The sequence below is a fragment of the Pholcus phalangioides genome, unplaced genomic scaffold (assembly GCF_987345545.1).
Source record: "Pholcus phalangioides strain wild (caught in Gottingen) unplaced genomic scaffold, Ppha-v1.0 ptg000037l_1, whole genome shotgun sequence".
In the NCBI taxonomy this organism is placed as follows: domain Eukaryota; kingdom Metazoa; phylum Arthropoda; class Arachnida; order Araneae; family Pholcidae; genus Pholcus; species Pholcus phalangioides.
This window is the reverse complement of record NW_028301624.1, coordinates 3,068,255-3,095,556: the sequence shown is the minus strand read 5'-3', so window position 1 is coordinate 3,095,556 and position 27,302 is coordinate 3,068,255. Positions and strand designations below refer to the sequence as shown.

At 34.8% G+C, this 27,302-nt stretch overlaps 1 protein-coding gene across 1 annotated transcript in view; it reads right to left on the bottom strand.

Annotated features, from left to right (window-relative positions):
* The window catches only part of LOC149065916 (uncharacterized), a 49,596-nt gene extending 22,863 nt beyond the window's left edge, over window positions 1-26,733 (bottom strand). Inside the window, exons 1-21 of the mRNA XM_089253324.1 lie at window positions 26,588-26,733; window positions 25,507-25,727; window positions 25,208-25,355; window positions 24,750-24,835; window positions 22,963-23,270; window positions 22,600-22,759; window positions 21,347-21,479; window positions 19,798-19,994; window positions 19,376-19,511; window positions 16,474-16,639; window positions 16,137-16,327; window positions 15,784-16,050; window positions 14,292-14,437; window positions 12,536-12,689; window positions 10,657-10,799; window positions 9,307-9,429; window positions 7,020-7,142; window positions 5,796-5,904; window positions 4,048-4,127; window positions 2,016-2,146; window positions 1,037-1,166 (exon numbers count right to left, since the gene is read on the bottom strand). Coding sequence (XP_089109450.1) covers window positions 1,037-1,166; window positions 2,016-2,146; window positions 4,048-4,127; window positions 5,796-5,904; window positions 7,020-7,142; window positions 9,307-9,429; window positions 10,657-10,799; window positions 12,536-12,689; window positions 14,292-14,437; window positions 15,784-16,050; window positions 16,137-16,327; window positions 16,474-16,639; window positions 19,376-19,511; window positions 19,798-19,994; window positions 21,347-21,479; window positions 22,600-22,759; window positions 22,963-23,270; window positions 24,750-24,835; window positions 25,208-25,355; window positions 25,507-25,554 — 2,979 coding nt within the window. The 5' untranslated portion in view covers window positions 25,555-25,727; window positions 26,588-26,733. The remainder of the gene's footprint in view (window positions 1-1,036; window positions 1,167-2,015; window positions 2,147-4,047; window positions 4,128-5,795; window positions 5,905-7,019; window positions 7,143-9,306; window positions 9,430-10,656; window positions 10,800-12,535; window positions 12,690-14,291; window positions 14,438-15,783; window positions 16,051-16,136; window positions 16,328-16,473; window positions 16,640-19,375; window positions 19,512-19,797; window positions 19,995-21,346; window positions 21,480-22,599; window positions 22,760-22,962; window positions 23,271-24,749; window positions 24,836-25,207; window positions 25,356-25,506; window positions 25,728-26,587) is intronic.
* Between the last annotated feature and the right edge of the window lie 569 nt (window positions 26,734-27,302).

The window sequence follows — 27,302 nt, the reverse complement described above, 5'->3', positions numbered from 1 at the left end:
GATAAGACAGGTGCGAGACAAATGCTCAAATTCACCAGATCCCTCCAATTAACAGTTTACAGAATTTTAATCAAGGGAAAAGATTCTGATGAAACTAGAATTTTCATATTTAAAAGGAATATTCAAAATCTCTGGCATTTCTCTTGCTACTAAAGTTTTCCAAAAACGAGACTAAGAATGATGCTTGCCACTTGAATCTCGACTGTTTCATTAAAAAAGTTACCAGCTTATCATACCAAGCTATTCAGGAAAGAAAGCATCCACACTAACTAGATTTAATTAGAAATACCTACTGGAAAGACCAAAGTAAAAAATATTAATTGAATTCATTCATACAGCTTAAATTTACTTTTTAGAGATTTATTTAAGAGTTTGAATTCAATCATTCAAAAGAAATTTTGCTGGCTGGAAGTTGGGTTTGTTTCTTTACCTTTCTGAAGAAACTCCCAATCCCCGTATCTTACCCCTGTTAAATTCACAATCCACTTCACGCAATTTCGTATTGCAAGATGATTTTGTGGAACCAATTATTGGCATAAAGCGAGGGATGCCTGTACTCATTCTAGTGCTAAATAGAGCACAATCGAGCTTACAAGGATGTGCTATGCATTTGACACTCTTTTCCGAATACAGGGATTCTACACCAAAAGCTATACGGATGCTCTATTTTTAACGAGACTTCTGAAATTTTTGCCATACCTTTATCAAGACCTTTCTAAAGTTTCATAATTTTTCTGATGGCTGTAGACAGTTCAAAGCAGACTACATTAATTGTAGACACTATGTATAACTAGTTCACTGTACATGGGGAATGATGCATCTGATAAGCAATGTAATTGGAATTTTTTTCACTTGTAAGTTCTTATTTCTAAATGAATTAAAAATACATAAACATACACATTTATTTAAAACACATTAGGTTTCAATGACCTGCCTGACATTAATTTTAGTAGAAATTGGTATAAGTGGTAGGAAACTACATAATTTTTCAACATGAATTTTGAACAAAAAGAATGAAAAAAAAATGCAATTATACCGCAACAGTCACAGCAATCTTTTCAGGATCACAGCCATCAGAAGATCCAATCAAGGCACAAGCACTCGGTAGAGAAGCTGAAAATTCTCCATCATTGATAACTGCGTCTGAGAAATCAACAGCTTTCCTCCTGTTAAAATAGAAATCATTAATTTTTCTAGATCAGACTTTTTTTCAGCCCCTTAAGTTTCTTTTTTTCCTCTTTGTTTTGGTACAGTAGATGGCTATCTCATTGAGCTTGTTCTTTCACAGCCCTAGTCTTTTACGCCACAGAGGGAATTTACTTTCATTTTAACTCCAAACAAGTATCTGTGTCGAATATTTACTATTGTGTAACCTGAGGGGTCTTCAACTTCTCGGACAAGATGGCCAAATCGAAACTTTCCATGAAGTCCAACAATTAATGTAATTTAAGTGACATCTTAACCCTTAACTGGCGTGGTGGGGTCATTTTGACCCCACGTTTTTTTTTGACCCACAATCCAGACCTTATTTTCAATACCTTTCAAGCCAGTTGTTTACACATGTTTGACAAATTTATGATGTGTGTGTTTTTCTACTTTTTCTTCTCTCTATATCACTGATCAAAGTTTCCAAGATCACCACACCACTAGCGTAAGTCTTTTTTTGTGACTGCTGGAGTGTTCAGATCAAAATGGTGTATCTGAGGAGCGCCAATTTTCTCAATAACAGTTTCAAATTAATAGTGAAACATTGGATATCCAAGATGAGCATGAAGATGGAGTTGTTAGTGAACTGTACGTAAGATCTGTGTGATCAATATGTCATAGTGTTGTTTGCAAATACTGTGTTTTTGACTTAGAATAAGGCTAATTTTGGTGCTTGTGAAAATATTGTAAATATTATTTTAATTTGCAAATTTTATTTTCTGAGTATATTTTTAAAATAAATATTTGTTTGTTTTTTAAACCAAAATGTTAAACCAAAATATTTAGAGGAAAATGTTAATAATTCATACTTTTCAATCACCATTGTGAATCCAGAACTTGAATCTACATTATACGGATCCTCACCGACCAAGATATCCTTAGCAGCATTTTCAACCATTTTCTTGACGATGTTTTCCACATTAGCTATCTGTGCCATGGCCTTAAACACATTTTACAAACTCATAAGTGAATACACATGCATTAATGCATGTTAAGTCAATAGAAATCAACGTTCTCAGGAAATTTCAAAAAATGACCAAGATAGAAAATATTGCCATCAAGGAAACATATTTTCTGAATATTATGCTGAGGTGAACTCGGAAAGAAAAGTTATCTGATCTTCGAAGGAACTCCAACCCAGGCCCTCTTGCAAATTAGGCAAGCATGCTACCATCTACACCACTGGAGACATGATCTTGTCTTCCTTATTGCATGCACTGTGGCATGAGAGGCACTGAAGAGTAGAATAATTAGTAGTCTCTCTTAACTTCAGCAAATGGCCCCTTCAGGTGGGGCAGTAGAGAGAGATATAGATGGCTTTCTTCTCAGCCCAATATATCAAGGAAACACATTTTCTGGATATTATGCCAAGTCGAACTCGAAAAGAAAGGCAAGGTTGTGTCTCCAGTAGTACAGATTGTAACATGTTAGCCCAGTTTGCAAGAGGGACTGGGTTCAAGTCCTGGCAGAGTATGGCCCTCACATCCTGAAGTGCAGGGCCCCCCTTTATAGTGAATTTATAGCATGAAAAAATTAAGGTAATTGGAGAGAGAGAAAAAAAAACCAATATTACTGGCATAGAGTATGCCATACTTAGCCATATGATCAAATTATCGGAAATAAATACGAACTTAGATATCTTGAAATGCATCTAAAAATTTATGTTACTTCAAATTATCAAAAATTCAAGAAAAAACTTTGATTTATAGAAAATTTATTATATACATGAATGATATGCATATGAATTGTATGATTCCCAAAGAGACAGATATTACTCCAACATACAGGGTTCTCAGCAAAATCTGCTTGATAATTTCCTTGACCATAACTCGTGAATAAAGAAATATAATTAAAAATCTTTCAAAAATGTTTTGGGGGAGTTTGATTTTTCCCTTCTTAAAATTTGCATATTTCACTGACTTTCGCCAAATATTCTACATTGACCACTTTTCATTTTCATGACTTTCTGGGTCACTGCAAACCCTGGTATACAATCAGACACCAGTATAACACTTCATGCCCAGTTAGAAAAATTGATGTTAGATGGCAATACATAACAAACATTACACAGAAACAAGGTTCACTACACGCACGCACATTCCAGCATGTACCAATTTGTTAGAAGTTCTGCAGAGGAATATGAACGAGGTGCATGTCTGGTTTAGTAGTTACACATAGGCGGAGATAGACTTGAAAGTCTCGGGGGGGGGGCATGATGATGATGATTTCAATTCATATATACATTAGATTTGACAATTCCACCTTTGATGCTAAGGGAGGCAATGCCCCCTCCCCCATCTCTGCCCAAGCTATAATGTCACTCCTAGGGGCCGAATAAAAATTACTTCCTAAGCATGGTAATTTAATGAGTACATTCAATCTGACTAATTAGGATAGCAAGGTCCTTTAAAAACTGACATTGTAAATATGACAACGTAAAAAGTGACCGATGTTACTGTATTAAAAACTTGAAAGGGTTCTCAGCAACCTATAAAGTCAGGGAAAAAAATCTGAAAATGGGGAAAAATCAAAACTTGAACAACATTCAGAAAGTTGGGATTAGGAATTATGTTTCTTTCTTAGGTGAGAATACTGTTGGGTTTGTCAATACTTAGATCAGTGCTTGGTCGAAGCTGATAGTCATGCGTGTCTGTTTAAAAAGAGAAATTTTTGAGTTTCAAGATTTTTGGTCAGGTAAATAATCAGATTTTGTTGGAAGCCCTGTTTGAGTTCTACAAGTTCAACTGTGTGGTGCCTATATAACAAATATTATTTAAAAATTTATCAAAGTTAAAATTGCATTATTGTGTTCCAAGAAAACTTCCAATTGACAAAACTTACATCTGCTTTTGTAGCATCTTTGGCAATATCAGCTTTGACATCATGCATGTGCTTCTCAACTTCGCTTCTGTTTCCCTTGACTTTTTTTATTTTGAAAAATAAATAGTTTATTTACTATGAGTTTGTTACCAGCAAATGTATTACAGAAATTTATCACTGATATGCAAAAAGACATGGTGAAATCTAGAGAAATAAGTGGTATCTTGTTTTTTTAGTAATAAGTCCAATCGGGGTAATTAGGCTAGCATGGTCTTTTAAAAACTGACGTTGTAAGTCTGACAACATTAAAAGCGACCAATGTTATTGTATTAAAAGAGTTCTCAGCAACTTGGAAAGTCAGAGGAAGAAATCTGAAAATGGGGAAAAACCAACTTTAATATTTAGGCATTGTTAATGCAGTAATTCAAATTTGTTTAGAATGTAAAAAAATAATTTTATCATTTCTATTCTGTCGCACCATGGTCATTTTTTGCACAAAAGGGCTAATTAGACTATTTCAGTTTCAAGAGAGGAATTTCTGTAAGCTTCGGACTGCTCGACTAATAAGACTGGCACCTACAGTTTAATTATGGATTCCGAACAGTAGCACAGAGTGTGGAGTTAGAAGCTGCTGCAATATACTTGTATTCACTCTCAAACTCTAGCAGCTTGACATCTTCAAGAGATGTCTTTGGATTTTAAGATAGAAAATAATTTTTTCTGAAATTTAACCATTCTCATTTGATTTGGATAACATGAATGCAGAATCATAGTCAATATTTTTACAACAATTAATTGAGAAAAGGTTTTGCAACAGTTTGAAGACAGGCTTCTTGCTCTTTTCTGCTACTTTACCACAAAACAAAGACAGTCCTTTGTTTTGTGGGTGGGAAGTTTGAGTTATCCTTTTATGTAGTAACCCCTTCCCTCGCAAAAAAAACCCTCTCAATGCAGACAGGATCCGAAAATTTTGCCTCCAAAATTTCGGCCCTGACATTTCATCCCTCACATTTTGCCTTTGTGCGTTTTGTCCTGATACATTTCGCTCTGGGAATTCTGCCCCAGACATTTTTGCCCACCCTGACCATATGAGTGGCCAAGTAAGTGACTGACTATGTGAGTGACCAAGTGATTGGGCGAGTGGCCATGTAAGTTGGTGAATGAGCATATGAGTGACCATATAAGTGAGTGAGAGACTGAGTTTGTAATTGACTGTGTGAGTATCCAAGTGAGTAGGTGAGTGATCGGGGAATCAAATGAGTGTAAATGACTGTATGGGTGAGTGGCTGTACAAGTGACCAAGTGAGTAACTGTATGAATAGGCAAGTGAATGACCACATGAAGAACCAAGTGAATGACCCCATGAAGGACCAAGTGAGTTACCATATGAGAAAACGTGAGTGACCATATGAGAAAACGTGAGTGACCATATGAGAAAACGTAAGTAACTGTATGGTTGAGTGAATGACCATATGAATGATCAAGTGAGTGATTATATGAGTGATCAAGTTCGTGACCACACTCACTTGATTGCTTATACAATCAGGACAGGGGACATGTCCGAGGTGGAATATCAGGAAAGAAATTTCTGAGGACAAAACGTGCTAGGGACAAAATTTCCATAAACCTCTACAGACAAGTTGCTGTAGTAAAATTCAGTAATTTCATTCTGATAAAAAGTCTTCAAAAGTCCCCACCTTTTTTCTGCACGTGATATTCTTAATTTCCATATAGATTTCATTCCTAATGTCAAAAACTCATAGGCTCACCATATGTTATGAAGAAATTGGGTAAAGTGGAGTTGTGTTTCATGAATTCAAATGCTTCTTCCAACTCATCTGCCAAAAAATCTCCGGCGATCATCTCTTCAGAAATAGTCTATAATCGAACGATAAAAAAACAGGAGTTGTATTTCTTAGACCATGGCCTGACAACTCAGAAAATGTATGTAATTCAATGAATAAAAATCTTTGATTTTTTTATTGGTAATTCTATTATTCAAAGAATTGAATATAAATATTATTAAATGTGTTCAATATGACCAAATACGAGTATACTGCTGTTTCCCGCATACAGGGGTTACAAATAATCTGACACTACTCAGACATATGTAGCACCCATTTTCTAATGGAGGTATTTTGATGAAACTTAGTAAAAAGGTTATATGGACCATGGGAAAAAGAAAGACTCACTAAAAAAAGAGTTAAATTTTTGGCCAACAAGTGAAAAAGTGGCATTTTTATATCACAGTTATATGTAGCGCCCGTTGGGGTGGACGTATTTCATTGAAACTTATATGCATATGTTATTTGGACCATGGGAAACATGTAAATGCGATCAAAAGCGCCACTTTTTCACCTGGTGGTAAAAAATTTAACTATTTTTTATTGAATCTTTCTTTTCCCCCATGGTCCATATATCCTATAAATACCAAGTTTCATCAAAATATCTCCATCAGAATGTATGTATAACTACATATGTCTGAGTAGTGTCAGTATATTTATAACTAATTTTATAACTATTGGCTAATTTAAAAAATTGTCACTCAGATGAGCACCACATAAACTGTTGCAAATATATTTATAATCATCCTGTATAATCTGTATATTATCTGTAAAAAAAAACAATCATGATTTCTGGATGTGGATTAAATACAGCTGCATGTTATTACCTGCAGCTTTTTTTTCTGAGTTATCAAAATAATGAATACTTATGGTATTAAACTCTAGCACATTCTCCAATAGCGTAACACACATATGTGATGTCAAAATTTTCATGTATGAGACTGGCATTCGAATATGTGATGTGATCTTCAACAATTTGTGTAACTGTTTACACCAAAGTGTGCCACATACAGATTCACATGATATTACAACAATAAAGCACATGGGCTGTCAATTATAGCTGCAATTTTTTATCACTTGAGAATCAGAACAAAGTTCATAAACAAAACAGTTTGAGATCATGAAGAACTATGTGTAAAGCACACTCACGTTCACAAGGCAGTTCATTGTGTTAGTAACAATTGTATTAGCCACAACCCTGTCCACTGGATGAGGGACTGAATCTGCTGATGATGATGAAAACATGGAGGAAAGCAAGTTGTTCAATGATACCTGGGGTAAAAAATAAAACAATTGTTCAACAATTCTACAAATGCTTCATTGTTAGGGGACATAATTATGATTAATCCTTGAAAAAAGCCAATGCTAATTTTTAAAAAAAAACACTGTTTTTTTCATGTTATACCCCTCTTCCAGGGCTGTCCTAGAAATTTTGCTGCCTGAGGTAAATAATTTTTTGCCACCCTTTGGATACAGCTATCAGAAAAAAGTTTTCTTTCTTCATGTATTTTACCGGATACAGTGGTTTCCAAGGTGTGGGGAGGGGGTGGGTGATGATTTAAAGCGATAATTCTCAAACGTTTGCTAACTGTGTCGCCCTTGTCGAGACAACATTTATCCATGGCTCTCCGGAATAGTCTAAAAAAAAGAGTCACTTCAAAGCACTAAATAGGCAATCATCAGTGTCAATAGTTTGATGTGACATCCCTAGGAGCAACTGCACACACTTTCAGAAACACTATCTAATCCCTCAGACAATAAATAACCCCAAAAAAATTTAGATGTTCTTCATCTGAGATAAACTTTGCACTAATAAAGTGCCTCATTGTTTCTGGTGATATTTTGGGCTGTCAAATTACAATAAGGGAATAAGTCGGTTCAAAACAAGCAAAATATAATATTATTTTTGAAGCATCGTGAAGACAGCAACAAAAAAAATGACATGAATCTAGTGATTTTCTATGGCACTTTGTTCACAAGAAGAGGAGTCTGTCCAATGATTCTGATAACAGAATCAATGAGAACAGATAAAGTTTGAGAAAGCAGTGATTCTCAAACTTTTCTCACCCATGGCTTCCTTGCCTAAGTCAATGTTCATCCAAAGCTCCCCAGAATAGTCTAACAAAGAACCACTTTGAAGCAACGAACAGAGACATATGAATATCACAAGCTCACCGGGACACCCCTGACAAAGATTGACAATGCGCCTAGGAGCCACAATGTGCACTTTCAGAACCACTGATATGCAAAAATACAAATACAAGTACAACGCCACAACAGGCAAATTGCCCAACGAGGTGGCTGACTTAAGAACATCATGGATCCCCGAGCCCTTTTTTACCCTACCTACTACTGCTACACCACGCATGCACCCCGCCCACAACCCCCCGCGGAACCCCCAACGAATCGGTACATGCGGGAATGTGCGTGTACGTGTAGTGAAACCTGAAGTGAAGTTTTTTTTTTGTTTCTCTGTAATGCTTGTTATGTGTAGTGCTGCCATCTGCCCCCAGTTTTTCAAACTATGAGTGAAGTGTTATGATTGAATGATTTTTCGTTGTAGGACTGTTGCTCTCTGTGGCGAGACTTTTTAACGGGGAGATCGGCTCGCATTTGCGCCTTGAAGTTGGGAACCACAGAAAACCAACTTCAGCTGACCACCACTGTGGGGTTCGAACCCGGATCCTCGCATCGCGAGTCCGTCACTATAACCACTCGACCACCACAGCGGCCAGCAGTCAAAACCAGCAGTCAAAACATTCCACAGCAGAAACACAGCACTACGCTAGAGATATTTCTAACATGGTGTTGGCTGAAAGGGGCATTTGTTGGAAGATGAACAAGTATTCCAAACTTGCTGAGGGATTTGGCCAAAGAAAGGAAAGCCAATTTGGAAAAAGGTTGTGTTAAAGAGTGAAAAGATCCTTTACAAAGAAGAGAAGAAACCTATTTTTTTTTCCAGAAATTAACTTCTGTAGAGACCTAAACCTGAAGAACCATATGCACCCTGCAATTTTCAGTCTTTCCAAAGGATGGAGGTAACTAGAAAAGGTATAGTATGACTGTCCTGCCCATCTGTAGAAACCGACTACATTCTTTGGAAGTGCAGGAAAATCAGGTATATTAAGTTGAATAGTATTTCAGTACTATTGTATTCACTTGAGTTCATTTACCCACTCACGCTTTCCCTCCAAAAGGGTTTCGATGTGCAAAAATCTGCAAAAGTGAAAACATTGTCATAAAAAATGCCGCCCCTGTAAACATGTCACCTCTAGGCAACCACTTCGTCACCTCAAGTCTGGCACCGGCCCTGCCCTCTCCAGTACACAGTATACATATTACTAAAATATGAAAAAATAATAATTAATTGCTGTGAAAGCAGCGAAATACCAAGAATATAAAAAAATAATAATTAATTTCAAGAAATAGCTCAAACCTTGCTTGCGTGATTCAATGGTTTTGACTGCGAGAGAGCACTGACTGCAATGCCATAAACTTCAGTGTCTGCTATGACTTCAAAAGGCAGCAATGAAATTATGTCTAACAGCCGTTCAGTTTCCTGATGGATGAATGCATTTAAGTTAAGTATATAATAGAGAATGTGTAATATAGCAAAATTAAAACCATGCAAGAAACAAAGATTTCAAATTATTTCTTTTGTTATACTTTGTATTTTTTATGAAATGAGAAGAGGAAAAAAAGACATATCAATCAATTCAGAAGCAGCTGTAGTACATGCATGCTATGATGGAGCAGTGGTTCTCAACCGAGGGCTAGATGGTCCCCTTGTGGTACTGGGATATTCTAAGGGAGCCATGGGTGAAAATCAAGTAGAAGGGGAGCCCATAACATTGGTTAAGATGGCCACAGACAGCTGAGAAGGAAAGTTTAAGTGCGAAAAAAATAAAGCTTTCAAGTGAAATAAGGCGGGGCAAAATATATGATTACTTTGAGAATTCAGCAGAACCTTCAATAGAACTAGAGACATCTTTGGGGACCCATCCAGCCTTATCCCATAGGCCACATATCCATAATGAGCCTATGTGATGACTTCTGGTACTCAGATTTTCAAATATAAGTTGTAAATATGTAAGGTTTCACCACACCTCCTTCCAAGGGGAGGCTGACAGGGCTCCAGCCCTACGGCCCGGGACAATTACCATCATTTTTTGTTTTTTCACATGGTAAATTCACTGTGGAAGGGCTTGTGAGAAGTCTGGTTTCAAGGTCTGCTAAAGATTCCCGTGCTCCAGAATGCGGGCACGTGGCTTTTACTTCCAGATAAGTACAGAGCTTTGTACTTTCACTTGCAGAGATCATTTTGTCCAAGAAGCCCATGCTGTTGAGATCACTTTGAATAGAACCATGACCAAGAGGACTCAATGGATTCTAGCCAAAAAGTCTGCAGATCAACTTTATATTGAAAAAACATTTTCTTTACTATAAATTTGCTGAAAAAAACCAAATTATCATATAAAAAGAGCCTCTATACTGAATGAGGAGTGGGGGGGGGGTAAGATAAGGGCCGGGTAGTTTCAACAGAGGCATGCTCCCCCCCCCCGGAAAAAGTAGTGTTCTAAGGCTCCTATCTGGATAACAATATCTGCCTACCTCTACTTATACACTTAATTTTGAAAACCATAGTACTTAATCTCATTACTAGGAGGCCCCTAAATAAGCCTGTGTGCCGAGGGGCATGAGAAAAAAACATGTTTCAAAAGAGGGCCACAAGGAAAAAAGGTTAGGAAACACTGTGATAGAGTATGCAAGTAATCCCCAAGCTCACCTTAGCTTGATCTGATAAAACTTCAGCTCTTTCATCTCTGACCCAAGCCTCGATTTCTTCCCAGGCTTGTATTGTGTAGTAACTCGAGTCTATACCAGGCAGACTTTGGTATGCGCTCAATATCCCTTTCACCTCTTCTGATACTGCAAATAAAGTTTAATCACATGTTTATTAGTGCTTACTCCTTCATTCAGAGATCATAGTAAGTAATAAAAAAAATCTATTATTGAAAAAGTTGGGATTGAACTCGAAATTTCTATACAGGTATTCCAAATGGTTATCAAAGCTAGAACAATCAGCTTTAAATTAAAAAAATAAAAATGACATTCCTAACAGCATTAAAATATGACAAGGAGCAAGATAGTTTGTAGAGTACAGTCGGCCCCACTTAATCGAATATCAATGATTGCAGCACACAATATCCGTTTAAGTGAGGTATCCAATTTATGCAAAGGAACAATTCAATTGCCATTTCACAAGGTTAGTATGGTTTGTATATTGAAAATTGATGAAAGATCAATATTAATGAAATGAAGCTTCTCAAATAGATCAGAAAAAAAAATTAAATTAAAATTATATTTAATTACAAAATTTATTTTTAATCTTCATTGGGAAAGTTAGCACCATCTATTGGTTTAATAGAGAAAAAAAGTAATTAATTATACCTATTGAAGCCAATTTGAATACTTGGTGGGGGGCAATACCTAATTTCAAATTTATTTTTTATTTTAAGTTTTAACTCAGTAATATATTTTTCCATTAACTCCAAGTGTTTCATTCAATAAAAACATTGTTTATAGCGGTTGATATGTGATGTGTATTAACAGTTGACGTGTGAAGCATAATATTTGATTAAGCATGGGAGGAGGGAGTCGTTGAGAAATTATCATATTAAGCGAGGAACTTTAACATTGTCTCTATGGGAGAAACTTTGGTGCAGAAGGATTTTATCTGTTTAAGCGGGGTATCTCTCCGTTATCTGATTAAGCAGGGCCAACTGTGCCAGAAAACAGTAATTACACCGAAGAGTGATTTTTTTCCCTGGAAAAATGTGACAGATCTGCTGATGATGCACTTGCTTCAACCTCAAATATATATGGATGTTGTTTTTTCCACATTACTACAGGGTGTCCCAAACAAAACTGCAAGTTAGTTTTTGAAAAAAGTACAAAAAAAACCCCTAAAACTCATTTATTTGCTTCAAAACTGAATTAAATGTTCAAAGTACTCTTCCCGAACTTCTAGAGCTTAATGGTAGCTTTTCCTCCCTTGCCTAACCTTTCGGAATATTGTGTGATCATTTATGAGACTGCTGGTTTGTCAAGTCAACTATAGCGCACGCTCACTGTTCTCTCTAAATTTCTCATGAAATAATCTCCTCACTTCCTTGAACGCGCGATTTGTTCTTTGGAAAATAAACTTTGATAATGTAACAACACTATTCTAGAAAAAACGGTGTGTTGACTTACTCTTTCACGAGTTGTTGTTTTTTCGACAATATTACTGAACTCGCTTCACTATGCTGATTAAACCACTTACATTTCAGTGTTGCATATGAGAGTTTTTCCAAGGTTTCTTGTGCTTGTCTTACTAGAATGTGTATAATTTAAATTCCTACTAGCCGTTTTTTATTTAGACATCTATACTACTACCTAACCATACATGCATCTTGTAAACATTCATCTAATGAATTTAAAAACTTTTTCCATGCTACCTCACATATGGCCATGCAGCACTTATTCCTCAAAATACGGTAATTGCCAAACAGGTCCGTAGACACTTTTTTTTCTTCATGCAATAAAACAAATAGTACTGTTTGCTCATGATTATTATACCTTCCTTAATAGTTACTCTAAATGAAAATAGATATACACATTACTAGGTTCATAATTTTCTTTCTGCAGCTCTGCATCAAGCATTGATGAAAATCCCATCGCCTGAGCCATCAAAGGCATACGACCCTCTGCTATGATGAATTCAAAGTTGACATCTTCTTCCCACTGCATAAGCTCTTCGTTTGATGGCATAGCTGTCTGAAACATTGAACAAAGCATAATGAATACCAGGGATCTTCAACCATTCAGACACTGCAAGCAAAATTGAAACTTCCCACAAAACATGCAGGCCACCAACTCATGTAATTTAGTGTTATTTTAATGGAAGAGGGCCAGTGGGGCCCCAAATTAAACAGGGATAAAAATAATTGTAGACTTTCATTCTGAAGTTATTTCTCTTATTAGTTAAAAATTTTGATTAGTTCTTAGATAATTTTTTCACTAATTCTGAAAAAGCTTTTGATCAAATGCTGATTAAATTATTTAATTCTGAGATTAATTTTAATCTGAAATCATGTGTAATTATTCCTTAATTATTTATTTCTGCAATTCCAAAGTTATTTTCTATCTAAATATATCTTAAAATAATTTCTTTCAATAATTATGCAACTACTCTTTTATTTATTGTGAAATAATTTCTATTGGAAATTACTTCTCTCATTGATATATAGGGTTTTTTTTCACTAATTCTGAAATTATTTGTTTTAAAAAAAAAGATCTCTTATTAATTCCAAGTTTTCATCAATTTTTTTCTGCAATTATTTCTTTCATCCATTCCAAAATTATTTTTTTTATTAATTTCCAGAATTAATCATTGTTTAATATTTTCACAACCATTTTCTGAAAATAATCAGTGGGCCTCAACAAAATGCTCCTAGGACCAAATGTGGCCCCCAGGCCATGGGTCTATATCTTATACATAAATATGAAAGTGTGCATGTATATGTTCTTTATACAAATCTATAATTTTAGACCGATCGACACCAAATTTTTCATATATATCAAACAGGACCAGGATTGAACCATAGGCTACTTTAAAAGTTCATCAGAGCTGGGCAAATGCTTGAAATGAGTTAAAAACTGTTGGGCAACAATGGTTTCCCTGCCTCACAAATCACTTTCGGAATATTTACTTTGGTTACTGTAGTTCCCTAGCAATGCATTTCTGACATGCACATGCCTTTTGCAATGGTTTGTCACTTCTTTAATCCTGTCAGTATATGTATAATAGTTTATGCCTTCGTAATGGTTTGTCACTTTTTCAATCCTCCCAGTAATTGAAGAAAACCTGGGCAGTGTCGGGTATTATATAGTTAGTCTAATACATTATTCAAACTTATGTGTGCATACCCAGATTATTTTCATTTGAAAAATTCATTCTTTGTATAAGCACAATAATTTAAACAATCAGATAAAACAAGAAAAACTTTATGCATAATGTTGAAGACAATAGTAAATTCTAGGAAAAGGTTTCAAACATTTCAAATTGCAGAAAATTCCGATGGTCATCATTGGAAGAACAACATCTGTGTGACAACTCCTAAATGTGCTCAAAACCAAATATCATAGTAATGCTAACCCTTGGATGCTACTTAAATAGGGGTGTTGATTATGGGCTGTCAATCATGAGAACAATGTCCAGCACAAGAATTGAAGGCTCTTCAGCACTTCAATGCACATTGCGCAACAATCTTCAAGAAACAGGTTGAATATTGCCATCTAGAAGATTACTTAAAATTAAATGAATGAAATTAATGCCTTGAATAGCGAAAAATATATTTAAAAACTGAAGAGACTTACTTCGACCATACCAATGGTAAGAGTAGCTTTGGATCCAAGAGCATCAGAAACAGAACAAATGACCTCAATCTCTCCATATGGTAATACAAATGGAGCTTCTTTCTTTTCTCCATAATGAATATGGTACAAATAACCATTATATCGAACTGTAATAAAATTGTTTAAAATTCTTTTTATTCAGAGCAAGAAACTTTTTTTTAATAATGGGTATAAAACACTCTTTAATGCAGTAAAACCCATCTAAACGGTCATACTCTCTCCAGATGCAGTTACTTTTCTTTTATGGTCAAATACAATAATTTTCTGGGAAAAACCCCATTTAAAGTAAACATTTCAAACCCCTGCTTAACGTTAATCATCAGATACAGTCACTGTTTTCATCATTCATTTCATTGGGTTAGAACCCATGGTAGACAAAAACATTTGAATACTCTTTCTCCCGTAATAAAATCTCCGCTTATGCAGCTTTGAAAGTTAATCTTTAGCTATTTTGGATAATTCAAAGACACACCTATTCAGTAACATTTTTTCTTATTAGGAGGGATTGTAATAAATTCGTATTTTAAAAAAGTATATTCTTGTTTTTATCAAGGTAGAAAAATACATTTTTTTTTCACTCAAGAATGTAAATTAGATAATAAACCTATAAAACTGATTGATATCGAAATGTGTTTTGATTCCTGAATGAAAATAACATGTGACTACTAAGAAGCTGAGGCAGCATTTCCATGAAAACTTTTTTTCCCATTGTTAAATGAACTGTGTATTTGTACAAAAGTATGTACAGAATCAATTTTGCTCATATAATCTACAATTTATGTCAATAAAATTGCGTTCATTTCCAAATGAGGAATCATTTTATAGGTTCTAATGGTTTCAGACCCTGGTGCTACAAATGTATGGGTTGCTTTTTCCCACTGTAGAACTTTTTCTTTTGACCTCAGACAATTAAGCCCTGACTTAAATGATTGTGCAAGTTTTAAGTTAGAAATATGGTGAATATAAACTTTGGGGGTTTTCATCAGAGGGCAGCACTTAAAGTTGAACTTCCAGGGGTTTTTTTTTAAGATAGCTCCTAGGAGAAAGTGCTTCTGGAAAAAGTGTGATTACATAAAATTTAGCAGTAATAAAGTTCTGGAAAAAATTGTGTGTGAAGATGAATATACCCTGCGTTGTCTTGGCTGAAAATTTTTTAACAAAGTGAGTAATTTCTTCAAAAAAATAAATATTTGCTGGCATTTGTGTTTTTAATATATTTTTTGAATAGCAAAAATGCAAAAACATTTTGAAAATTCCATAAAATAAATGCTCAGGTCTGAAAAGGTTATGGTCACTCCTCTTTTATGGATGATTGGTGTTTTTTTTTTTTTTTTTTGCCCTGTCAGCATTTGTGAAACAGGGGTTTTACTGTACAAAAACTTCATCTCAAGCAGTGATGAAACCCAATGAAAGAAGAAATGAGAGGCTAAAACATCTTTTCTCGGAAACTCACTATATACACTGTAGTCTGCAATTCGATGTCCTTCTGGATCAGACCACCCAATAAAATTCAATGAAAAAGTTTCAGTTACAGCAAGTCCTGAAGTTTTATCCAATTCACATTCACCAGCAATAGGCGGTTTATTGAGGTGCAGATACAGCTTGGCAGTTCCATTAGGTCTTGAGTCAGAAGTATAGACAGAGACTTGTACATGGTAATATTCTATGTCGGGATAAGTCGCAAATAGAGTGTGATTGATGCCCAGGCGATCCTGATCAACTATGAAAGCAAAACAGGATATCTAATGTTCACTCAAATACATGATGGCATACATTTAGCTAGAGAAGCATTAATATAAAACTCACTTATAGAAAATTTCTCCCAATCTATGTCTATTTTTTCATAAGAAGGAATCTCAACTCCATACACATCAAATGCGTATGATAATTCTGCATCCCCACAGTCGGAAACACACTCCGCCCTCAACGCTAAGAAATTACTTGGACTAATAATGAATCCACCTTCTATAACTATACAAGCAACTGTTTTCTCACACCTGCAAATATAAAAAGCATTGATGTAGGAATAAAATATGAATTTATTATGCATTTGTTTATTTTTATTAATGATAACCAATGGAATAACAATTTTTGACAGTAAAAATCTAGAGGGAGGGAAATAATTCATACTGAATTTTCTTACATAAGAATTATTCCAGGTGGGATATCCTCTATAACATTAAGTAATAGCCAGTTCCTAGCTTCAAGCTTATCTTTATGAATCGTCATTGTTATCTGGTATAAACCAGGATTGTGATTGAAGTCTGAGGTGTTCAGCTCAATGTAATCACCTTTCAAAACTTTTTTCTCTGAAATAACAAAACACAGAAGTAGAGATGTAATATAATCTATTGAGAATATTCTTGAATATTCTCCTGGGGAAGGGCTACAATAACAAATAACTTCATTTTAAGGATTTGACTTTTGAATCAATATCTAAAAAACATGTTTAGGAATAAATTAAGAAAACAATCAATAGTAACCCGATTACATTAGTAAAAAAGCTATATTTTGTTTGATTTTTTCTGCAAGCAAAAGTGACTGTACAAAACATTCAAGTTCAGCATCGTCATTCTCAAAGGTCACTGAACTATTCTCAATGGGCACTCTGATTCTAATTATTTACGATGGTAATTAATTCTTACATTCAAGATTAGGATATACTTTAGCTGCACGTTTAAAAAATTCATGGTTTGTTTATCTCATTGTGAAGTGTATCAAAATATTAGAATCTAATAATCAGTATAGTTGTCGAATCATTTCTTTCTGAAATCAATAAAACTGCACAAAATCTCCCATTAATTGCAATCTTGAACAATGAAAAGAAAATCATACTTTATGCTGTATAAAAAGAAATAAAAGCTATGACACTGAAACCAAACTAATTCATCATGCTTCAGATATTATGGATCCTAAATTTTCCACAGTGTGAATTTAAGCAATGATGAACATGAATCAGAATGCATTCATCACTTGCTTGGAAACTATCTATGGAAGGTATGCCATTAGTGGGATTAATTTCAAAATTTCCTGAATATCAAGAAAAATAGGACTTTCTTGGAAAGCCATGTTACAGTCTGCAGAAAATATTAGTGCTGCTACATAGTGAATATGCAATGAAAAGAAAATGATAAAGAAATATGCAATGGAATGAACTTGACAAAAGTTATCTTCTAAAATTGCTACAACAACAAGAAATTTCTGTATGTTATAGAAATGAATTTATTGTTAATAGAAAGAAGTTGAAAACAATAAAGTTTATGTTTATAAAGTTATGTTAAAATTAAGTAAAAATTAAATTAATCAATAAAGTTATGTTATGTTAGAAATGTAGCCCATGATATTAATCTTTCAAAGCAAGAAAATAAAACCAACATGGCTGAATTGAACAACTTTCAGAAATTCTAGCGATACAAAATTTGTTCTTTCTGTTGAAGAAAATAACAGTTCTATATCTTACAAAAGTTTTGACAACTAGTTGATGCAAAGACAACAACAACTCCAGGAAAGTAAATGCCTTTGTGAGGAATCAAACCTACGTTCTCTCATTTGCCAGGTGCACACCCTTGACGTATCTTCTTAGAATGAAGGTGATTTTAAGAATGACTTCTTTTGTCAATAAACTTTGGTTTTGTTTTTCGCTCTGAATTTAGTAAGTAATTTTTTTCATCTTCAAAGGTTACCATGACTGAGAGAATATCTCAAATTAAAAGTTGTCATTGTGCCAAAAAATTGTTTTCTTTTAAATGTTTGTCAAAATAGAAACTGAATCATATTTCATAATTTAAACAAAATTAGTATTTTTTTTAATGTAGGGAGTGTTCTCGCCTCACATCTCTAAATAGATTAAAAGATGAAAAAAAAAACACCTTTTTTTTCAAAATTTTTCACTGTGCTCCAAACTAGAAAATTTTATGTGCACATTGCATACAAAACTTATGCATCATTACATCTTTAATATTGACTTTTTACAGCACCTTGAACAAAAACAGCTGACTGAGGGTCTCTGCACTGAAAATTACTTGGCAATTCACAGCTGTATGATTGGTGATTTCACAGAGAGAGCTGGATGTGTCTTATGTAATATAAGTAATATATTGTTTGCATAAAGTACTTATTATGTAAAAAAGTTTCTGTGTAATGTACCTAATATTTTGAATGTGTATGTAGTTTTTTGAGAAAAGGTAATAAAATTCCAACCCAACCTTTTACAGGTGAAATTACTTTTCAGTGGCACGTCTGGAGTGGGTTTGGTTTATGAAGATCATAGAATCACAGTCTTACCTACTGGTGCTGTACACCATATCTTCAACCTCAATATCTATCTAGTAATTTTTATCATGAATTACAATCATTTTTCACAATTTAACCTCTTCAAAACAATCAACAGGCCATAGTGGTGTTTCCTCAAGTGGGCAATATCACCATCAGGAGGGTGATAAAATGATTCAGGGGTAGGGCTATGGGAATATTATATAGGATTCTTACTGGCTTGAATCGAAAGGCAAGGAAGAAATCAAATTCCTGAAGAATGGGGAGGTGTAAAAAAAGTCTAGAAAACACTGCAGAAGAGTATATTCACCATATATTTTCACGGTATACAGTAAAACCACTCTTTTGCAGACAAGGGTGGGACAAAAAAATGTGTCTATAAAAGAGGGGGAGGGGTGACCGCTTCTGAGGGGTGTCCGTTAAGAGGGGTTTTACTGTATTTGGCAATAGCTGGCTATTTCAAGCCAGCAAAAGTTTGTTAATGAAAATGTTTAAACCGATTCAAACAGTTTTCAAGATTAATCAGTGGCTAAACTCTGTTAAAAAATTCACAGGAATAGTGTTCTGAGACTGTTACTGATTCTAAATCATGATTAATTATACATCTCCTACCGTAGCAATTAAAAAATATTGAATTCATAAATTTTTTATAGATTTGCGATTTCCTCCCAATGGTCTTAAAAAGATTTGATATGAAACAAATTGATATGAAATTTAATGTGTAAAGCATGTGTAATCAGATCATCAGTATAGGTTTGACAAACAAATTTTACTTTTGGTACAAGCACCAGGTTTTTCTGCATCATCAAATAGATTTTGTTTTATTACAACATGAGATAAGTCTTCTGTACTTTCTTCTTCTAGTTTATCAATACTCAGACATCTGCATTTCCAAGTTACGCCAAATTTCTGTGAAAAACATTCATGTGAGATAAATTGTGTATCAAATGATATTACAAAACAGAAACTTAATACGCTTTGTACATACATCGTATTATGTAAGTATGCAGTAGTTGCCATTTCATAAACCAAAATATACTTATAAATTTAAGCTTAAAAAAAAAGCAAACACCAACACACAAATATAGCGAGAGAACGATTTCATAATATAACTAATTAATTCAATAAGCAAATTTCATGAGAAATAAGTGATAACGTTATCAACCGATTTGACAATATGGAAGAATATGTGAACCTTATTATCAGGATCATTTGGATCTTCCGAGTACATTCCGGGTTCCAGAAGAACAATCTGGCTGATCCCTCTCAGTATATATGATGCTCCTCCCTTGATGATCAATGGTTTCAAACCAGCAGGAATGATTTCCAGGTATGTAAAACAAGATAGGACATCCACAGCAGTTTGATTATCCATGTTCAATAATTCCTTATCTGTTTAATTGAAGAAAAAAAGTATTTTTCATGCTATAGCATGTAAATATGAGTGATTATTTGAGCAATAAAATGGTGATAGAGCAACGTTATGCACAATTCACACCCAAAGGTCCACTTTCTTATATATATATATATATATATATTCTGCCCAATCAAATGAAGCCATCAAGACAAAAAAAATGACCAGGCAATTTTTCTGCTTCCAACATGGGCAGAGATACGGGGGGGGGGCAGCGTCAAAGGTGGAGTCGACTGATCTAATGTATATATGAGCTGACATCATCATCATTGTGCCCCCCCCAGCACTAATGACCTTGCATCCCCAGACTTCCAAGTCAATCTCCGCCTATGGCTTCCGAATTCAGAACCCAAATGGCAGCACTTGACGAGCAACACGTAACAATCGTTTCACAGAGACAAACTTCATGTAGATTCACAATTGCACACAAATACATGCACATTCCAACGCGTGCCTATTCTTTAGAAATTCTGTAGAAAAATATGGACAAGGTTCGCGTGTGATTTAGTGGTAATATGAGGTTTGTTCAAAAAATATCCAACCATAATTTTTTGTGCATAAACCAATGGAGCTAGGAGGGCCTGATTTGGCATCCATATGTAGGCAATCCTAATGTGTATACTTGAATTTTTTCCTGCCTGCAGAAGCTGAAAGTCGACAACAGATGAATATGAAAGTATAAGCGAGCACTATCACATTTTAATTTTTGACAAAATGACAGGAAAAAACTTGAACAATGGTACCGAAAATAAACTTTGTGTGAAGCTTGATGATTCTCAAACAATCAGCAAGATTCAACATATCTTCGGAAGAAATGGGTATCACACTAATAAAGAAGTCATACGACCACTTCAAAGATGGCAACACATCAATGGAGAGTAAAGCACTGGCAAGCCCTCAAAATCCAGAAATGAGATCGTTATTGACTAAGTGTGGACTCTGGTGATGTAGGATCATCGAATCACGATCAAAGAACTTGCACAGGAGACAAGCATTAGCATTGGATTCGTTCATTCTATTTTGACTGAGAATTTGGTCTTCAGGAGATGCAATGTCAAAATTCCCTAACTTTCCAGATCACTGGGAAACCTGTGATAGTTTTTTTTTCACCATGGCTTATTATTTTTTGACTATCCCTGAATGACCCATCCAGCTTCCTGAGGTGTGCCCACAAGTTGGGAACCACTCTCTGGTCTAAGAAATCACCTATAAAATAAAATGGATGTCTACGTACCAAAAATATAGATACTGTATATGACTTTGTACAAGCCAACATCAAAGAATCTGGAAGGAAATCTCAAGGCAGAAGTATTATGAGATATTATATTACTGACATCGATGTCTCGGATGAAAATGCCATCCTGATTAATCTGATGAACAGTCCACACAAGCCTGTAAGTAAGCCCTTTCCTTTCGACAAGAAATGCTGTGGTTTCCAGACGGAAGTTGTCATCCTTGTATTTCTGAAATATCAAACAAAATTAAATGAAAAGCATTATACTTTTTAATGATAACTTTAAAAAACTATTATTCTGTAAACCAAAAGTATTCTGTGTAACAATCAATGATAAAATGCACAAGCACATTACGAATAACAATCACTGATATAGAGAAATGTTATTCTGTCAGCCGACAATACATAAAAAAAGAGACTTTCTGGATGTTATGCTGATACAAAACCTTTGGGAAAGAAAAAATGCTCCAGGAATTGAACCCAAGTCCTTTTGTATACTGGGCAAGTACTTTTACCAATACACCACAGACACAACTCTTCTTTCCTCATAAAAAAATATTAGTGGCAAGATGAACTGAGTAGAGACATCGCAGCTTCTTTTTATTTCAGCAATGATCACAGGTGGCAACAGTATAGAGGAGTGTTATTTTCTCGGCCCACAGTAGCTTAGGAAAGAGACGTTGGGGGATGCTATACTAATACGAACCTTTGGGAAGAAAAGTTTAGACTCTGGTTGGATTCTCAGAAGAGACAACTAACTTTTCCTTCCAAAGGTTTGTAATTTGTACAACATCCAGAAAAATCTCTTTCCCAATAGTCCTGATGAAGTTAAAAAATCTAGGTTTTTTTACTTAGTAATGGCTTTACATAAATCAGCACAAGCTTTCACTTCAGATTGGCAAAAAGCCCAGGTCTGCATGAAGTGGTTTATTCTAAAATGCTAATTTTTTACTTTTCATATTCCTAGAACCATTCGTTTATCCAGATGCGTGACCACAAGAAAAAAAAAATTAATGAATATTGCTACTGTGCTGTCGTGTAAGCATCGTGCTGGACCGCAATCAAAATAATCCAGGTCCAATCCTCACAGGCTGTGATGGTTAGTTGAAGTCGATTTTGTTTTGTGATTTTTCAACTTCAAGGCACAAATGAAATATCAAAGGTCAAGGGTGAACACAATTTTCGCTCATTTCTTCGCAAATGGAAAAGCAGGGCAGAAGCGAGTTCAGACACTGAATTGGATTGAACAATCTAACTTTGTCCAGTGAATGAATAAATGTTCATACTCACTTGTATAAGCATCCATTCATCACTGTATGAACAAATACACAAACTTCATGCATACTCACCTTCAATGGATACCTGATATTCGTAGAGTTGTTCTCTATCCATATGTTTGATGAAGGATAAGTAACTTCAATCACAACCGAATCTTGCGTACTGAATATTGAATTGAAGGCCATGGCTTTAGCTTCATATGAGCTACTGTAATGGTAGATGTGCTGTAGACTGAAAAAATAATATTGATGATTTTGTGATGTGAACATGATGTGCAACATTTCATATGAGCAAAAACGTATCACAAAGAAATGCAGATACATGATTTAAAACAATATTTTTAATCGAATTATACCTTCAAAACATGATGTTATGATGACTATAATGTTGTAAGTAAACATGTGACCAAATTTTTAATACTAAAGAATACTCACTTGATGTTAAATTGTTCGATATCCCCATTCCATTCAATCTCACTGATGCCAAAGAGCTCTAAGCATGAGTCTTTGTTCATAAAAGCCTGCTTTGTGTTTCCATCACCAGGATCGAATATCAAGCATGTGTAAGGATCAGTGGAAGCAAACGTTATGATGAAGTTCACCTCTGAATTCGGCTCAATATTTTCAGTAGAAGCAAAGAGACGGAGGTCCAGTGTTGGGGCAAGAACATGAATAAGGACATCAACTTTGTTGCTAAGTTCAATAGGATTCCAGGCTTGAAACACCAGGTTTTTCTCCCCAACCTTAACAAGAGAATCCAAAAAAATTATTAATATTATTACTGAGCATTACTATCTACTCTAACACGAGTCCTTAAATATTTTGCCAACTGAGAGGTTATTGCACCAGCGAAATCCAGAGTCTTTAATAGATGTTTTTATTGAATGTGAATCCCATTCAAACAGCTAATTTTTTTTTGGCTTAATGTACAGGGTGTCCCGTAAATTCATAAATAGATATAAATTCATAAATCAATAAAAACTCATAAAAATTGAAGGAATCTGACATTTGAATGCAAAATGCAATTTGCAAAAAAAAATTATTCTCACGAAGAAGAATTTTTTGGAACACTAAAAAAAATAGTTCAAATTTTTGTCAAAGAGGGCGATGCACAAAAGCAAATCACGTAATTCCATAGAAATCTACGTCTATTTGCATACTCACAAATGTTTATAAGCATACCCATGGCGCCAGAGTACTTTAGTGCAGTTAAAGGATGCCATTCCCCAAAAAATTGATTGCCTCCATCCAGATATGCTACATGCCGCAGTTCACAGTGTTTTCACTTGGTTGCAAACTGTCATTTGTGGTGATAGCAGACATGTAGAACAAGTATTCTTGTTGAGAAGTAGTGTCAGAATAACTTCCTTTCAAACCACATTCAAATATACCAATGCCTTTAATTTTTTATGAATTTTTAAACTAGTTACGAATTTATGGTACATCCTGTACATATAACATCCTTTATGTGCATGGAATGTGCAACAAAATGAACACTTTCTGTATGCTGAATCAATATACTAATTTGAATGCGAAGATACAATATTTGCAATCAATTCATTTTTCAGCAAAACTCATTTTATGCATTTGTACAGACTAATTTGATTTCTTCCTACAGTTTAGAGTTAATTCCAAAAGGCTCAACAAAGATGCCTGAGTAAGAATTAAAACCCTAGACCTGGACAACCAAAAGCTGATTAGCTAACCACACAATTACTACTACTTAACTGCACATGTACCGTGTAAACATTCCTCTGAGGAACTTCCAACAAATTGGCACATGTCGAAATGTGTGTTCTGAGTGTGTGGGGGCCCCTAATAAATTTATATTGCCAGAGTAAGTGCTTTTTCCGTGTTCCAGTGAGGCTGCCACATCTGTATTCCATATTTTGAAGTGATGCCTGTTTATGTAAGTATTGTGTTGACTTTTTAAATTGGAGACTGGCTCACGTTTAAGTCCCAAAGTTGAGAACTAAAACCATTGACCACAGCTGTATTGCCAACAGGGTTTACACCACAACTGCTAGTTGGTTACTAGTAGGGTAAACAGACTCACCACACAAATCAGTTTTGCGCAGGTACATTTGTACAGAAAGTCCAAAAACTTATTTTTAAAAAAAAGCGGTGTCACAAAAAACAATAGACACTTTAATTTCCACATAATTGCAAAGTTTATGATGAACGTTAATGAGGAAAAAGGAAAACTGTATTGCAATGCACACCTCATAAAACGTATTTTTCTGAATGATATTGTTAGTCATGTTGGTCAGCTCATCTTGATCAAAGACAAAATATCCATACACAGTACCTATAGAATGAAGAACATATATAAATATTTTTCCAAGGTAACCCGTATTCAATCAAAACTAACAGATGAAGAAAAAAAAATGTGAATACATGATAAAGCTGAATCAAGGCCTTTAGAAGCGTTAAATATTTTGGTGCCTCTCCTCCAATACAATCAAACTCAATGTGCTGTTTTGTATCATTTAATGTATGTCGTCGATAAGGCTACCTCATTGACTTGATGATGCATTTGTGAAATTGTTCCTGATGCTATAAACTGTATCAAAATGCAAGAGAAATTTAATATCATCTGTGTTTCTCTCTTCTTTGATAATAATGTGAGAAAAAACCTCAGAATTAAAAAGTAAATACCATTCTTAGATAAAACATTTACCATTGATTAAACATGTGAACTGCACACTGGAATTTACAGGTACATCGGTTTTCGATCGACCACGCAACTCTTTAAAGACGGAAGGCTCATCATTTTCGGAATATTCTGCATGAACTTCAAGTAACGACATCTTTTCAAACAGCTCTACCTAATATTCAAAAAAGGAAATTCGATCATGCTCATTGTACAGAAAATTGAATATATATAAAGCAATATATAAATATGTATATTGCAAATATATATAAAGCATTAGACATTGAATTTTGCATAGGAAAACAGTTTCTAAGCAAATGACTCACATCGACTGCAAACGTTTCCATATCAACACTATTAGATACATTAAACATGACGGTGTAAATTCCACTGATTGAATACTCATGCTGTAATAATATAATTTCCTCTGTAGACCAAATCGGTTCCGTCTGTAGTGGAGAACCATCATCAAAATCAATAACTATACTAGCGTCTGCAGGAAAAGCATCTTTTTCACCAATGTATCCAAAAGTGATGTTTATCGTTTCTGTAAAATCATATCGATACAATAATAAATTAAATGGATAGCATAAAATTAATATCAAATATTCTTTTGAACTGAAATTCTCATAGGAACATTTACAAAAATGTCAACAGGAATATCCCAGACTATTTGCGCAGCTCAAAGATAAAATCTCATTACTGACATTGTAGCAGTTGACCATGAAGCAACTTTGTGCACACTTGTTTATTTGACAAGATCAGAGCCACCTTTATTCACATAAATACTGTATTCCCCACATAAGCCACCAAACAACGAGGGAGACTAGCATGCCTGGAATACACTTATTTTCTGATATGCCAGGAAATTCAAGTCAGATACTAGAAAATTCTTGAACATATTTATTGCAAAAATCCATTGAATTGGATAAATACATATTGCGATCCTTATTAAACCTTGCTTTTCTTGGCATGCCAGGAACGAGTCAAACCCCAACATTAGAAAAGCTGATGTTCCTTGAATATCACAGCTAATTCAGAGACACAGAATTTACAATTTTCAGGGGCTTCTGTTGCATGAGGCCCCATGGTATCTTTCATTATAATTAATGTTAATTGTATTAGGATCATAGGCGTATGCAGAATTTTCTCAGGGGGGGGGGGGTTACGTTTTTTCCTGTAAAATAACACTATAATCTACGCTTGAGGGGGGTTAGAACCGCAGACCGCCCCCTTTGTGTACGCCAATGAATAGGATCATAATGACCGTGATGCATTCGCATTCCTCTGTCAAGGAGCCCATGATGCTGATAATGTTGCATAATGTTAAATATTATGATGTTGAATATTTTTCAAATTAGAAACTACATTTTTTTTTGTAAATCATTAATGAAAATTTGAACTTACTGAAATTGGCGATTTGGGGGGAATTCGTTGCGACCTCCCAATTACGAGTGATCAAGTTCAAGCAGCAGAAGTTATCCGTCGCTGTGCTGTGACTCCAAATATTGCTGGCATTGGCTGCCAGAGTGAAATTATTTTGAAACGTACAAGTGAAGTTCATTTCAAATGCGTTGCCTGATACATCTGTGGAAATAAAAGATTCTGCATTACTATTATTATGTATGAAACTTAATAAGATGAATTTAATTAACAAAATGTTTAATACATGTATTAGATGATAAGCTATACATGCCATCAATGATTGATGTCCTTTTCTCTCCAGAGTCTGAATGGATTTCCAAATAAACACCAGTACCATTCAAGATCTCTACCAAAACAGCCACCGTGGAGTTGACTGAGGTGCAGACGGATGGTGTTACCAATGTGATATTTTCAACGGGAGTTTCCGATATAACGCTGACGATTCTGGAATACTCAAACTCATCCAGTTCCTCAGATTTGACATTAATCTGCAGACTATGATTGCCTCTCTGAGAAAATATATTCAAATCACAAATATAGTTTGTATTCACTATGACTCAAATTTTGCATATATCACAGTGATTTCAAAATAAACACATGAATGCACAACATCCTCAATGCCCAGCCCCAAGTAAGACACAAAGAAAGAATGGTTCATGTTATATCTGTCATCATAGAAGATGTTACAGAAACAAGA